We start from the raw sequence: 15,263 nt of genomic DNA, 5'->3' as shown, positions 1-15,263 counted from the left end.
GCCTTGAGGTTGACACTCACCCCCATTCAAGACTCAGGACTTCTCCGTGCGAACATGTTCTTCCACTGGTCCCAGCAAGTCCTTGTGGGATGCCCTGGAGTAGAGGCCAGTCCATTTTTAGACAAGGTGGCATCATAGGCATATTCTCATTTCTGTGCTGACCCATAACCATTCCTCCTCTTCTTCTCCGTGCAGCTCCAATTGTCAGTTCTGATCTACAAATCTCCTGTGATTTGGGCCCCTGTAACATTCACTACTGCCTCTCCTGCTCTGCTTCTCACTGTCAGTTGAGATAAATAATCTGCGAGTTTTGGCATTTGCAGTGGGCCTCCTGGTCAGTGAGAAAATTAACAAATCTATCCATCTTTCTCTCTCCTCCTTTCCCACACCTTGTAGGCATATGAGAACCAAAGACGTGTTATCTATCACCTTGGCTTGCTATACACCTCTCATCACTAATCCTGAGGTGAGAGAATTTGGATTTAGTGTCAAGATGAGGGTAGCTATGACAACTAGCTGATGCTTGGCCCTCCATGGGAGGGTATTTTGAACAGGTCTTTGCAAAGCCTGCCTTTTGGACAGGGACCCACCTGGGGATCTAGTACCCTTTGTGCCTTCAAAGCACCATACAAATATTAACTAGGGTCCTTCTGGAAGAAAGAGCGAAGTCTCATTGTGTAATTTGGGAAATAAGCACTGGACTAGTTGAAAGTGGGCTTGAATTTGGACTGCTGTCTGAGCTCCTGGTACACATGGCTAGGACTCAGTCAGAACATTTGGCCTGTCTAAATGGTCCATAGAGCAAAGGGCAATGGTGGAAGTCTTACTAACACATTGCTCTCTGTCCAATTATTCTTTTATTTATTCTAGTGTATCATCAGCTCCTTCCATTCAGAATTTCCCAGCTACTCTGGGCAGCCCGGGCCTTCCAGTGGACTCATTAATTAGGTCCTTCTCTCTTCCCGGTCCCCTCTCTCCTCAGGTGTTCAAATAAACAATCAATCATCCATTTCCATGTTTGCACAGATAAAGACGTGGAAATTTTCAACTTTCTCTAAATATAAGGGGAAGAAAGATCACATCTGCTAATAGACTTTTGAAAAACCCAGCTAGGAGAGTTTTCACAGGAATACTAGAGAGACACAGAGAACAGGAAGAAATATGCCTTTTATTAGAAGTCTCGTATGTACAGAAAGCTGTTCCTCACAGCACAGGGGAGGCCGTGAGGAAGAGCCGCTGTCGTCAGAGGTCACCACGCTTGCACCGGTCACATCATTTCAACACCGCCACGCTCCGTGAACAAACAGAACCATTACACAGAGATGCAAAAGAGACGCGGGGATGGGGAAGGACCCCTCACATATTTTCTAAAAACAAATGGACACAAAAAATACAATGTGCCAGTAAAAAAAAAAATAGGCATATCCGTACATGTCTTTTTTTTTTTCTTTTTGTTAACACACAATATGCTGAGCTTTCATCTCAAGCTCTTTTCACGTCGGGATTCGCAGGCACTTTAGCAATCCAGCCATGGTTTACAACAGGATGTTCAGACCAACAGAGAAGATGGAAACATGGGAGCAACCCGGGTCCTCACGACCCACACATATGTTAACATAGCGACACAAGGGCAATCTTTTGTCACCGCTGTCTGGGGACACCAGAATGTTCTGTGGGATGTGGAATGTCTGTCCTCTTATTTACCTTTTATGTTTCATGGCGGAATTCTCTACAAGAAGCCTGATGGCATCACCAGGCAGGGAGATAGCAGGTGGAGGAATAGACAAACATCGATTCCAATTGACTTTAAAAGCCGGAGACAGCAGGTGAGATTTTGGAATCCCAAAATGAGTGTCTGGCTGATCTTTGTCCCACACTATGCCCTTCTTGCCAACTCATCAAATAAAAACTAATGAAGAGGGCAACTGGAAGGGACTGGGCCAGACGCTCATCCTGGGAGAACTCTTTCTCTAGCTATCGCCCCCTCCATGTCATGACACGCACCGGGCCGGTGGGCGAGCAGCCCCCTGCCCCACCGGGGCTGAAGCCCATCTCCTATGTTCTCCACGCAGAGCTGTGACGGCTCAACACACGTGTGAGGGAACAGGACTAAACGAGGGTGTTTATAAATGCAGACAGAATGATCACATCACTGGTAACACTGAGTTATAAGGCAGTTACAAAAGGACCCCCCTGATGACCAGACAGTGTTGGAATATGGCTTAGCTTCTTTTAGACGAAGGAAATTCCCGTTACAAGGAGCTGAGAAAGAAAAGGGAAACCATACTGGTCACAAGGGGTTAAAAATGACTGTGCTGGGAAGTACCACAGAGCCCCAATTTCTGGTGTATGCCACCCACTTTCATCCACCAGAGATGGGGATGTCACTTCGTCTGAGACACTCAAAGGGGATAAAAAAGAGGGATCAACATCACCTGTGACTTCAGGATGATCCGTTGCCACAAGCTGCACAGGGCGGTAACACAAAGCCACAGGGTCTCCCAGGCTGGGCCAGGTTCCCAGTACCCAAGAGATGAGGAGCGTAGGATGCTTTGAACAGGTGATTGTCACATGGCGGGAAATTCTTCCATGAAATAGACATGTGAAACACAGTGGCAAAGACATTAAGGCCTTCCATCAAACTGCCCACACTGCTTAAAGGCACTGATACCAGCAACAGAAATACTCCGTAGTACAACCAGGGTGTTAAAAAAAAAACTCCCGAATACAAGTCTTCGTAGGAAAGTGTCCTTTATTGCATGACACGAAGTGTCCGCTCTCCTCCTGCTCAGGAATAGAAGGGCCTCCCTTTCTCGGGAGTCTGGAGTCTGTTCAGCCTGGCGACCTGAGAAGGTGAGGGGGGCACGTCCTGCCGGAAGGGCCCCTTGGCGGAGATGTGACTGGGGTCCTGGACTTTCTTATATGAATCATAGTTGTTGAGCCCCTCGGGGGCCGGAGGTTGCTTCTTCATCTGCTGCTCTTTCCGCCTCTGCTCCTGGCGGAGCAGCTCCTGGGTCTCCAGCATGACCCTGGCGTTGAAGCCGTGCCCACCCAGATAGCCGTTCCGGGAACCTTGGTAGCTCGAGTACCTGGGGTTCTCCTTGGCACTCTGGAAGCCTTCCCCGGGAGGGTAGTTCTGCTCCCAAGAATCCTGGGAGACAGAGCTGGCATTCTTCCTGCTTTGCCTAGGAAGCAAAGCCCAAGGTGAGTGTGAGTGTTGGGAAAAGGGGAGGGAGGGAGATGAAGGGGAAGAGTCGGGGGTGGTAGGGGGGGAGCCAGAATAGCATTTCTATATCTCAACAAACATCACAGTAAGTCCTCTCTATATGAACCTTAAGTCATGAACTTTCAGACAAGCAAGTGCGCATTCGTGTGTCCAATCACGTAAGTCAGTTCCCGTGTCTGGCGTACATCGTCACGTGCATGCATGCTCTGTAAATGGCTGTGCTTTTCTGTACTTTACTGTGCAGTACTGTAGAGTATGGTAGTACAGTATCTTTACTCCAAGCCCAGACATCACTGGAGGTACACAGACATCACTGGATCGTTTTGTCAAGAGGGTAGATTGAACTGAATCAAGCAAGGAACCAGAACCTATGCCATCATTGTCAGGCATGAGTGAAACTCCAGCTTGCCCTCCGTCTCCTGTTGCTGATGACCCTTCAGCTCTACCATCTCCCACCTCCTCTCCCTGCTCCAGTCAGTAACTCTTCTTGCCTGTTCATTCCACGCCAGCCCCTGTATGCCAGCTGTTGTACTGGACTATATAGTTTTCAAGGTACTGTACTCTAAGAGTAAAAATGTTTTCTTTATTTTCCGCGTTTGTTGTTTATGTATTATTTGTGTGAAAAGTATTATAAACCTATTCCAGTACAGTACTGTATAGCCGATTGTGTTAGTCAGGTACCTGGGCTAACTTTGTTGGACTTACGAACAAATGGGACTTTCAAACGCACACTCAGAATGGAACTCATTCATATGTTCCCGGTAAGGGGACTTACTATATTGGGCTTCAGCTGATTCTCAGACATTGTGATAGGAGCTGAAGGATGAAAACGTGACTGACTCCGGCAAGCTCAATCTGAGACAAGTCTGCATGAACAATGGCTACACAGGAGAGACAGCAAATAGACTCCACAGCTACTCAGAAACAGGGTCTTCCTTCTGTGTCTGGGCGGGTGTGATCTGTTCCGCTTAGGGTAACAATATATCCTGCAATTGAGACTCATTGGCAGGATGCTCTATAGGGGTATTAGAGATTTGGCAGCTTCCGTACCAGCAATAATTGCTCGCTTTACAACATTACGATTCAATTCTAAACAAGCCAAACAAATATTTTACACAGCTGCCACCCTCATGCCAGAGATGCTAGCTAATATGAAGTACATGGAATGGATTACAATATGACTTCAGTTATGAAAGATTTAAGTCTAGACTCCTCTATGATTAAAAATGCAACAGGCAGTCCCTTAAAGCCACGGCTTTCAAGTTACATATGTCAGCAACTGACAACCTCTGGAATACATGTGCATCAAGATTGCAGAACCTGGGTGTGTGAGGAGTAAGCACCATTCTCTGCCCACAGTATCCTCATCCAAGGCCAGGGTAACTTACTCATATTCTGTCACCCCACGATGGGGAAATAAGTCAGAGTCCTCTAGAAATTTCAACTTCTTATCCTTTCTGCAATAAAGTTGCACATCATTTTCAGGAAACATTATTGTTTTGAAACATCTTTAATTTACTATCAAGTCTCTAGATGCTTTTATGAATTTACAATAAGATTGGCTATGATAAAGTAAAACAATTTTGTGCCAGAAAGACAGACATGCCCTAATTTTTTCGCCTTGAAAATGGAAGAGAGGGAGCGAGAATTGAGTCATAAAACAAAATATATTGCTTCATTTATCAATAAAAAAATGATTCGGTGACAGTATGTATTGTTCAGCCTTTCACATCAACGCACACATGACGGAGTGTTCAAAAAGGCTCGGGTAGGGGAAAAGTAAGGTCTATGCAGCATTGGGTCTCCCATAGGAATGAAGCCATTTGCATTTCTGAACACTCAGACATGCCATCAATATGGTTTGGGATGAAATCAGCCCATTTTCCATATGACCTAAAATGTAGTCAAGGGTATTCTCAATAAGGAAGATGAACTACTGTTCAGAATCATCTTTGGAAATGACTGTTTTATAATGAATTAAACAGTCTAAAGTATATTCATCCTTGTAATGGGAATCAGGCCCTGGGTACAATCAGCTCAGGCAAGAATCCTTAGATTTGACGGAATAGTTTATTTGCCTAAAGCACTGATTATCTCCACTTAAAGAGTCATAAATTAATCTGCTCAGAGCTGTGAATGATGGAAAGTGCCAGCATGAAATCAAGGGATTTGATATTAATCATGAAACTTTAATTAAAACAACAAACTTGTTACTGATGTTATAGCAACAACATGGGATTCTTTCATGGGTTAGCTATCAATTTAAGGATAACTGGAGATAAGCTTCTTCAGCCTTGGTCCACGGGGATCCACTAGTCCTGCCCATCCTGGTCCCCAGCTGCACGAAGCCTGAGGCTTTTCTCCACATGGTCATGGACCAGAATCATTCCAGGAAGATAGAGTCTTTTTGTATTAGGACACATTGAAAATTCAATTAACAGTTTGTTTATGGATGGAAATTATGACAATGTGGGAAAAAGAATTTCTTGTAGCTAAAATTTTCTTCAGATTAAGCAGTTTAGAGAGAAGGAAGAAAACCTCCCTGAGGTTTGAAGTAAGACATGTGGGGAAAGTTCATACACACAGATGTGTACACGTGGACACATGTACATACATACACACACTACCTTGGAAAGGAAGCTAGTATATCAGCAAGCTCTTGATTAAAGAACAGGACAAGAAACGAGCAGGCTGTGGAGAAACACGAGGAAGCAGCAGACAGTAAGCTTCCTCCACTTACTGGAAGATGAGGCATGCAGGCACAGGGAACAGTGGGAGACCAGCTGGGCGTCCCAGGGACATGGATCCAGCCCTGGGTCTGCACGTGCAGCTGGGAGCCTGGGAAGGTTCTCTATTCTGGGCTCAGGTGGCTTCATTAATGCAACAGGCAGAATCTCTAACATCATAGGATTATGGGGAGTAATAAAAGAAATCACATCTGTAAAATGCTCACAAAAGTGTATCACACAAAGTTCATGGGTGACCAATCAGTGACTTTGCCTCCAATGATTAGGCTCTGAGTTTTGGGGGAGCATCTTTCTGACCAAAGAAGAAAATAAACAAAAAGATTAGCATTTTGTCTTTTGGGATGGAAGAGTTGGTAGAGATCAAGGAGCAAAGAAAGGCACCAAAGACAGACTGGAGAATCTTCACTCAGAGAAGCAACTCACAAACACGTCCTAGAGTGAGAATCAGAAGCAAGCCTTCCATTGTCCCAGGGTGGCTCAAAGGCCACCAATAACCTCGGGAGCAACAAAGCATCATTCCTTCCAGTGATTCTCTTTACGACCAACACACAGGTTTGTTGGGTCCTGGAATGAGCTCACTGGAGATGCCTGAGGCCACCCAAAGCCCACACCCTGGTTTGGCAATAATTGCCTCTTAGTGATTATGTGTGAAGACCACCCTCACATAGAGGACACCCAGAAAAGCCCCCACACCTGAAGAAAGCTGTCAGGCATCACACTGAGGAGGGCACAGGGGGATGAAGACAGACAGACCTGGGCTGACAAGGTGACAAACAGTGGAGACACATAATACATGGGCATGGTGGGGAGACTGAGTCAGGGCATGGAGACACAGCCAGGAAACAAGGAGGGTGAGCAAGAAACCACTGGCGGCAGGAGGAGAGCTGGAGAGGAAACAGACGCCGGGAAAAGGGAAGAAAGCAAAACATCCCCAAAGGGTCTTGAATACACTTTTTTATCAGTGACTATGACCCAACCTACTTCTACTGCTCAGATTTAGAGCTGCCTTTTGGATAGTAGAACTTCTGTGGTAGCTCAGACTATAAAGAACCTGCCTGCAATGCAGGAGACCTGGGTTCGATCCTTGGGTTAGGAAGATCCCCTGGAGAAGGAAATGGCAATCCACTCCAATTTTCTTAACCTGGAGAATTTTATGGACAGAGGAGCCTGGTGGGCTACAGTACATGGGGTTGCATAGAGTCGGACGTGACTGAGCGACCAACACTTTAACACTTTGGATACTAAGGAATAAAGCTAGAAATTTTAAAAAGGATTTTTTTAAAAAAGAGAGTAAAACAGAAAAAAGAAAACTAATTTAGGAATTAAAAAAAAAAAATCCACCTCCAGTTAAGAACTGAGTGTTGGGCTGCTCAGGTCTCCTTTCCCCACTGATCTCACATTACCATCTGGCTAGTGTTTCTCACTGACATTTCACAGTGGAACCTGAATTCAGCCTATAGGTTTCCCTAATCATGGCAAGACTTTACAAACCCCTCTGGCGAGTATATAGCCCTCTAATTCAAACCACCTCATCTAGCGTGCCTGATCCCAAGTCCCATTTGTTTTCTTTTATGCTCCACTTTGCAACTGAACTCTCTCTGTGTGTGTGAAGTCTTTTTGGTATCAAATGCCACACTGACTTGTTTAGACCAAACTCTGTCAATTGTCCATATCCAAAAGAGCAGAGGTCAAGTGTCTTTGAAAAATATCATATGTCAGAAACCGGGATTTGCTTCCAGTTCATGTGGGTCACAGCCCCCCTCAACCTCCCTCCAGCCTCTAACTGAGTGAGGTGGCTCTGCAAGGAACCAAGCTGTGTGCAAGACCCCGAGTTTCTGATTTCCTCAATCAGAGGTGCACACTGAGGAGTTACGGTTGATCCTTGAACTGTGTGTGTTTGACTGCATGAATCCACTTATACATGGATATTTTCCAATAATGAATACCTCAGGACAACATGTCTGTGCTTGGTTGAATCTGAGGATACAGAGAAGCCATGGATGGAATCAGGGATATGGAGGGCAGACTACAGTAAGTCCCCTACATACAAACGGGTTCCGTTCTGAGAGCATGTGCAAGTCCAATTTGTTCGTAAGTCCAACAAAGTTAGCCTAAGTACCCAACTAACACAATTGGCCCTATAGTGCTGTACTGGAATAGGCTTATAATACTTTTCACATAAGTAATATATAAAAAACAAACACACAAAATAAAGAAATCATTTTAAATCTTACAGTACAGTACCTTGAAAAGGACGGTGGGCAAGCTTCAGTTTCACTCAAGCCTATCGATGATGGAACGCATGTTTGCATCTTTGAAGGCTCACAACTTGAAGATTTGTATGTAGGGGACTTACTGTAAAAGTTACATGCAAATTACCCCCCCCCACACACACACACACCTGTACTCTGTAAAAGGAGTGAAGACGGTATAGAGGTCAACCAGCCTGCACACCTAAGCTCACGGCACTCTTTTATAGGGTTTCTACTTTTCTCCTATCCACACAGAATAAAATGGCTGACCAGAAGGGGGCTACAGTTGATCAAAGGGCAAGTTCTGGTTCTTTAGGGAATCATTGACTGACAGCAGTGGTCCCACAGCAGCAAGCCTCAGGTCTATGGAGTCACAGGTGCTTCAGAGGAGACGTGGGAGGGAGGTATGGGGTGGGGTGCAGGAGAGGGTTAGCAGTGGACATGGAGAGGGGTACGCCAGGATGAAAGGATTGGTTTGGAGGACCGATCCTTTGGAAGGTGAGCAGGAGAAACCCGGTGGATGTACTTGCTTCTCTCTTGTCCTCTTCCCGAGGATGGAGCCCCAGGTCTCCTCCCAACTTCCCGCCAGGCCCTCCCACCCCCGTCCCTCCCCTTTCCGAGTCCTAGGCATTTCTCTTCTCACTTCTCACAAACTTTATGAGAGCTCTTCCCCATCCCTTAAAAAATAACCTCAAACGCAACTAAAATACAGGAAGCCAAACATTTGGCCAAGAAGACCACAGCCCCTTGAGCTTTTATACTAGTTACACCTGTCCTTCTGGAGAACTCTAGATTTACAAGGTCCATTTATGCTAGTTACCACTGAGCCGTGCAAAGTAAAAGTTCTGTTTCCATTTCTCAACGGAGGAATCTGTCTCCGGCCCCGCGGGAGGTCGCAGAACAAACACCAGATCCCAGGTCTGACCCCTAAGCCCCGTCCTTGCGGGGAACAGGTCACTTCACTTTCCAGGAGGGAGCTGCCAGCTAGGGATGCTGGCATCTCCTGAAACACCTTCCTGCCTGGTCCCCCTGCCAGGCAATGGTCTGGCCAAGTAAGCCACGGTTCCCACCGTCTATGAGCGGTTCCTCGGAGGTGGAAAAGCCAGTGCATTGGGAAGGAGGGATTTCCCAAGGGACAGGGACAGGGCGCCGGGGCTGGGGGTGTGTGGCGCATACCGGGGCAGCGAGCTGTACTGGCGCTGGGCCTGCTGGAAGCTCTCGCGCTCCTCCTGCCGCTGCCGTTGCATCTGCACCTCCACCGACACCGAGTGTCGCCCGCTCTGCGCTGACGGCCTGGAGTTGGGCTGCAGGAGAGAAGGCAACACAGGTCACGGGAAAGCAACTCTGAATACACAGGACTCGGTGACTATTTCAGTTCTGAGACTGACATAGAAACAATATGTGACTTCCGTGAGTTTTTTAAAAATCAAGTGCAGCTTTCTCAAGAGGCAGCTTTTTGGTCTTGTGAGCCACAAGCACCCCATCACCCTAAATTTTAATTACAGCCTTAGAATGGTTTAAAATTGAGAGATCCACCTTTCTAGTCTGCCTAGTGAGGCTTGGTAAATACAGACATTAGACACTAGTTTACATCCCTTGAATAGACAGCAAATATAGGGGAACAACCCTGCTTGGAAGACTAGGATAGTTTGTGGGAAGCTTCTGCACAGTACAGGGAGCACAGCTCGATGCTCTGTGATGACCTGGAGGGGTAGGATGAGGTGGGGAAGGGAGCCAAGAGGGAGGGGATGCAAGTATACACATAGCTGATCCACTTCCTTGTACCGCAGAAACTAATACAACATTGTAAAGCAACTATAGCCCAGTTTCAAAAGTGCCAAAAACATAAAAATTTGCTTCAATAATTCACAACAGTGGGAAAGTCCCAGGCTGTACACTGGAAGGTTGGCCATGCTGGTGAAGCTTTCAGTAATTATGCATCGTAGTATAGCAGTAGGATGCAATGTAGCTGACCTTCCTTTTGTTAAAGAATGACAGTTACATTTTGAACTGAGATTAGCTGAAACTGGCCACAGTTCACCATATACAGGTCTTCTTATCCACCGTGGCAGCCACATGCAAACAGAACAGCTTATCCAAAGAATAAACCTGCAAGCTAATAGCTCCTGGAACTGGTTGTGAAATAATACACTTTGCCTTAGTTATTAAGAAACGGCGTTTTTACCCAGGTTAATTATATGCTACAGAGAAACAGTCAATCCTTCTGGCTAGACGCTTCATGCAGCAGGTCGTCTGCTGACAGCTGCCGCTGACCGAATCCAGATACTGGGGGAGTGTGTGGTGCTGGGCCACCGTGCGTGCTTTAGCTTCTACCAATGGCTTGGAGCTCACCTTTACGATGGTGCGTTTTGAAAGCAGCTCCACTCAAAACAGGCAACGATGCCTGTAACTTTACCAACACCCGACAAAGGTTGATCATAACCATCAATGGCACGCACTCTTAAGTGACCCTTTTTGGCACTCGCCAGCCTCTGTCCCCTTTGTGTTATGCAACACTGTGCAACAGATTTATTCCAAACAAAGAATGTCTGTGACAAACAAGTTATTGATTTTTTTTTAGAGCTGAAAGCCAATAGCAGACTTGGACTCAATAATCACTTTCTAAAATAATATGAGTCTCAGCACTCATTTGGAGCCTGGAAAGATAACACGTAGGCTTGTTCCTTAAAGAGTGGTTCCTCTGGTGGCTTTTGTGCAAAGAGAAAGGCAGTAACCTCTATTGTCCCCTTTCTGCCTGGCCAGCATATCCCATTTGTTGGTAAGCAATAATGAAGCAATATGCAGGACAAAATTTCAAAGCATATGGGCGTCGTCAGCGAACATATTAAAAATATCCCGATACAAAAATAATATGTGAAGAGATTAGACTTTACGATACCCCAGTCTCTACTAGTGGATGTTTATGACCACACACATTGGAACAAATGTGTGTTCGGAGACCCACTCCACAACACGGTTCAAATAACATCCGTGGTGCCTTCAGTAAAGAAAACATGTTGCCGAATGAGTTCTGCTTATGCAAACAAAGCATGAAGCAATTGTTCGTCAACAACATTAAGGAGACAAACAGTTTCTTCTGTGACTCTGGATGAGGCTGGCCCAGAACAGCGCTGGGGTGATCTGTTGTTGGTGGGGAGCCCGGGGAAGGGCCAGTGGACAGGAAAAGCGAAGCAAGAAAAAATGCCTTCAAAAAGAACCCCATTTTCGTTTCCTTTACACCAGTCTAAGCTACACACATGTGTCAAACAGTCTTGAAAGACCTGGCATTCTGCTGCAAGATTTACTAACCAGCTTTTCAAGCTCATGCTGTTCTATGACATGCTGCTTGTGGAGTTGTGAAAAGAAAATGCAAGGTCTTGTAGAAATTTCAGGTGTATTTTTAAGTTGCTTCTCCCAGAGGCCTGAAAATTTGATATTGATGGAGGGAAGAAAAAAAGTTGAAGGGCTTTTGTTTCCTCCACTGTGTGTTTTCTGGGACTGTTCACCTCCAGCCTTATCAGTGGCATATCTCAGTGCATCTGGATGAATCCCAGTAATGAAATTATCATCGAGTGGTATCTGAAAACTTAGAATGAGGGAAGGAGTCTGGAATCAGCAAACTGACAGATTTCATTGTTTGCTTCATTCTGATGAAATACACACCCCAGCCTTGCTATTAATATTTTACTCTCTCTTTTCAGAGTGTGCGAAAGAATAGGTTATTAGAAAGAATCCCCCTTATCTTTAGGATGAAACTTGACTGGGCCACAGATATCCAGGGAGATTGTGTGCATGATGGACCCAGAGCAACAGCGAAAGAAGTTTGTCCTGGCCTGTTCTCTACTTGGGCTGCATCAAAAATAATCGGATTCATGATTTCAATGAAGAGCTCATAAAAATGTGAATTGTGGAAACAGTATTACCACCAGGAACCCTGACTTTAAGACACTGGGGTTTTGTGGTTTCCATCCCAATGGCAGAAATAGAACGAAACGGCAGAAATAGAAATATCTAGAGTCCAAAATCGCAAAAATAAAGACAGAAATGAAGAAAGAGATCATGTGTAACCCCAGAGAGAAGGGCATGTTTTCAGATGAAACAGTAACAGCAACTACAGTGACCAAGTAGCATCTATATGGGGAAACATACAGGCAAAGCACAATGGTAATGATTCTAGAGATTCACCAGATAACAAGACGGCAGCTCTGTTTTAAGAGAGCAAATTATAAATAACCCTGGCCTTGTTTGTGATGAAACTGGTGACAAGAAATGACCTTTTAAGGAAAAAAAATAGCCAAGGTTGCCACGGCCATAATAATGACAGGGGTTGTAAGACAGAAGTAAATACATGATTATCTCTTACACAATATGCTGGGAAACCACAGATACGTGACTCTCTTCACGGCTTATGTTTAAAAACCACCAGTCAAGGCTATGCAGGTTGCTTTTGTAAATGAGCTGCAAAGTACTAGTGTTTATCATGATTACGAAGAGATTTTACTATTTATATTATATTTAAAAATTACATAAAACTTTGAAAGTTCCACAATTTTGGTATTACTCACTAGTGTAGAACAAAATGTGAAAATCTCTTCTGTGTACTATTTCAGTAAATCAAGAAATGCTTCAGCATTAAGTAAAATCATCCTTATTTTTCCAAATTAAAAAAGACAATACATAAAAATAAAAATACAAAGCCCAAACTGTTAATATACTAAAGAAAAAACAAATATGCACCCTACAAGTTTCAGAACTGATTAGAACTAGGTGATATTATAAGACTTTTAGAGCTTCATGTAAAAATGTGCCTCATGAATAAAATTCATTAGTTCTATTAACATTTACATAAAGCATTTAACAATTTTAAATACACTAATTTTTCTTCTTATAGATAAGAAAAAGCATGTAAGAATATGTGTGTGTTCTTTTGTATGTGTTCACACATATATGTAATAGTCTTATAAGTGATTATTTGGGGTGGGTTTTCTACTTAAACTATGAATAACAAAATTTTCAGCTCTGTAATGACCTAGAGGGATAGATGTGGGGAGGTGGGAGGGAATATGTGTATACATATAGCTGATTCATGTTATTGTACAGCAGATACTAACACAACATTGTAAAGCAATTATACTTCAATTAAAATTTTTTTTTCAAATTTTCACATATGTCCAGGGCATGTAGAGAAAGCAAAAATAAAATACAAAAAGTCTGTGTGCTTTAGATGAAAACCTGTGATGAAGATGCTGACAATGAAGATGACAATAATAACACAAAGAACAATGATATCCCTTGAGATTTAAAGTTCTCATTTTAGTGATTCAAATATACTGTGAACCTAGTATGAATTCCATGTTCTGATAACAAAAGGTCACGGAATCATGTTAAGGGTGTAAGTTTTTGACTCTGTTTAAAAGTGGCCATTGCTAACACTGGTAAATGATTTTCTATTGTGGGCTTAATTGCCAACTTCTAATCCAAACAAAGTTAACTTCTGTCTCTGGATCCTGTCCTCCCAGCCCTCCTCCCCTCTACCCATCACACGCTGTACTGACACAGCTATCGATTGAACTCTGTGGGCCCTGAATGTTGAAAAGCTTAATTGCTACTAATGATGTGAGTAATGGTTGAAAAATGGCAGTGCATACCAATTTCCCTCATCAAGATTTTATAAATATGTGTTTTGGTCTTAACACACTATTTGTCTTCTTCTCATCTTTCCCAACCAGGGCTAGGATCTGGTTTCCCGTCGGAATCAGCAGATAGGTTGAAAATAAAGGAGCAGCCCTCCAGCGTCGCTGATGAGAGGCAGGCAGCCTCATGCACTTCACCACCAGAGGGCTCCTTGGGTATAACAGCCCTCAGGTCATGGGACTCCAAGAAACAGGGCTGCTCTACAGCAGCACAGGGACACCCTTACACGACTCCAGGGCACCCCTTTGCTGCTAGAATGGCTCCCTCCAGGTGGATTTCCAAGGGAGGTGATGGCCACCCAATGTGAACTGGAGTCAAACTCCACACAGTAAGGCTATCAACTAAGAAGGCATTTCCTGAGTCCAGGCATGGAGGCCTGCTAGGAGAGGATCACAGAGATGCCTTTAAGTCTTAAGAAAGAGGAAGACAAAAAGAGAACCATCATTTCCTCAAACTCCCCTGGTCCAGGGAAGGCAGTCTAGGGGTGTAGGATGGCTGTGCAGTCTGACCAACCCTCTAATTAAAGCAGGTGAGACACTAAGTGGTAAGAGGAGCCAATAAAAGCCCACAGTAGGGGCGGCCCTGATGGTCCAGTGACTAAGACTCTGTGCACCCAATACACAGGTCCTGGATTCAATCTCCGGTCAGGGAACTAGACCCCACATGCCTTAACTAAAGACCCTGCATGCTGCAACAAAGATCGAAGATCCCAAGTGCTGCAACTAAGACCCGGCATGGCCAAGTAAATAAATAAACATGTAAAATAAAAAATTTTGTTCTTTAAAAACAAAAGTCCAAAGTGGGAAAATGGAGAAAGGAGCAGGTTTTGTTTTGTTTAAGGACAGACAGCTAGGAAGCAAGCTTGGGGGAGAAGAGGATTTTCACATTGTGGAGGATCAATTTTCTATCTGAAGGACTAAACTACTTTCAGTCCCTACCCACCCAGGATGGAAGGGATTTAGCAATAGAGCTATTAAAGGCTCCATTATCCCATCCATCAGCCGTCTCAGTCAGTGAGTCTGCTGTGGGCAACAGTCAGGTATCTGCAAAGTTTTAACAGCATACTGTACTTAGGTCTGCAGTCTGCAATTCAATTCTTTTAAAAGCAACACACTAAGTCCTGTCCATATCTGAGCTCTGGGATAATAACCCTAACCTCAGCTATTGTGCCATTATCTTAACAAAGATTTAAAGCAACTTGCTGCTTTATTTATGCTGCACCTGGCACTTGGTGGGGAAGAAGTTGCTTTTCCTGCTTCTTCTTCTTTTACTCAACTTGGGAGATAACTCACTTCAATTATGGAGCTAAGGAAATTTTCTAGGCCTCTGCTCATCTAAAGACCT

General features: G+C 44.4%; 1 protein-coding gene across 10 annotated transcripts in view; it reads right to left on the bottom strand.

Moving 5' to 3' along the window:
- Window positions 1-1,148: 1,148 nt before the first annotated feature.
- The window catches only part of PARD3 (par-3 family cell polarity regulator), a 581,703-nt gene continuing 567,588 nt past the window's right edge, over window positions 1,149-15,263 (bottom strand). For all 10 annotated transcript variants that reach the window (XM_010859873.1, XM_010859878.1, XM_010859876.1 and 7 more), the window contains 2 exons: window positions 9,402-9,529; window positions 1,149-3,185 (listed from right to left, as the gene is read on the bottom strand). In XM_010859873.1, coding sequence (XP_010858175.1) covers window positions 2,789-3,185; window positions 9,402-9,529 — 525 coding nt within the window. In that variant the 3' untranslated portion in view covers window positions 1,149-2,788. The remainder of the gene's footprint in view (window positions 3,186-9,401; window positions 9,530-15,263) is intronic.

This window comes from Bison bison, unplaced genomic scaffold (genome assembly GCF_000754665.1).
Source record: "Bison bison bison isolate TAMUID 2011002044 unplaced genomic scaffold, Bison_UMD1.0 scf7180017864461, whole genome shotgun sequence".
Classification (NCBI taxonomy): Eukaryota; Metazoa; Chordata; class Mammalia; order Artiodactyla; family Bovidae; genus Bison; species Bison bison.
Note: the sequence above shows the minus strand (reverse complement) of the source record. Positions and strands in the feature narration are given on the sequence as shown.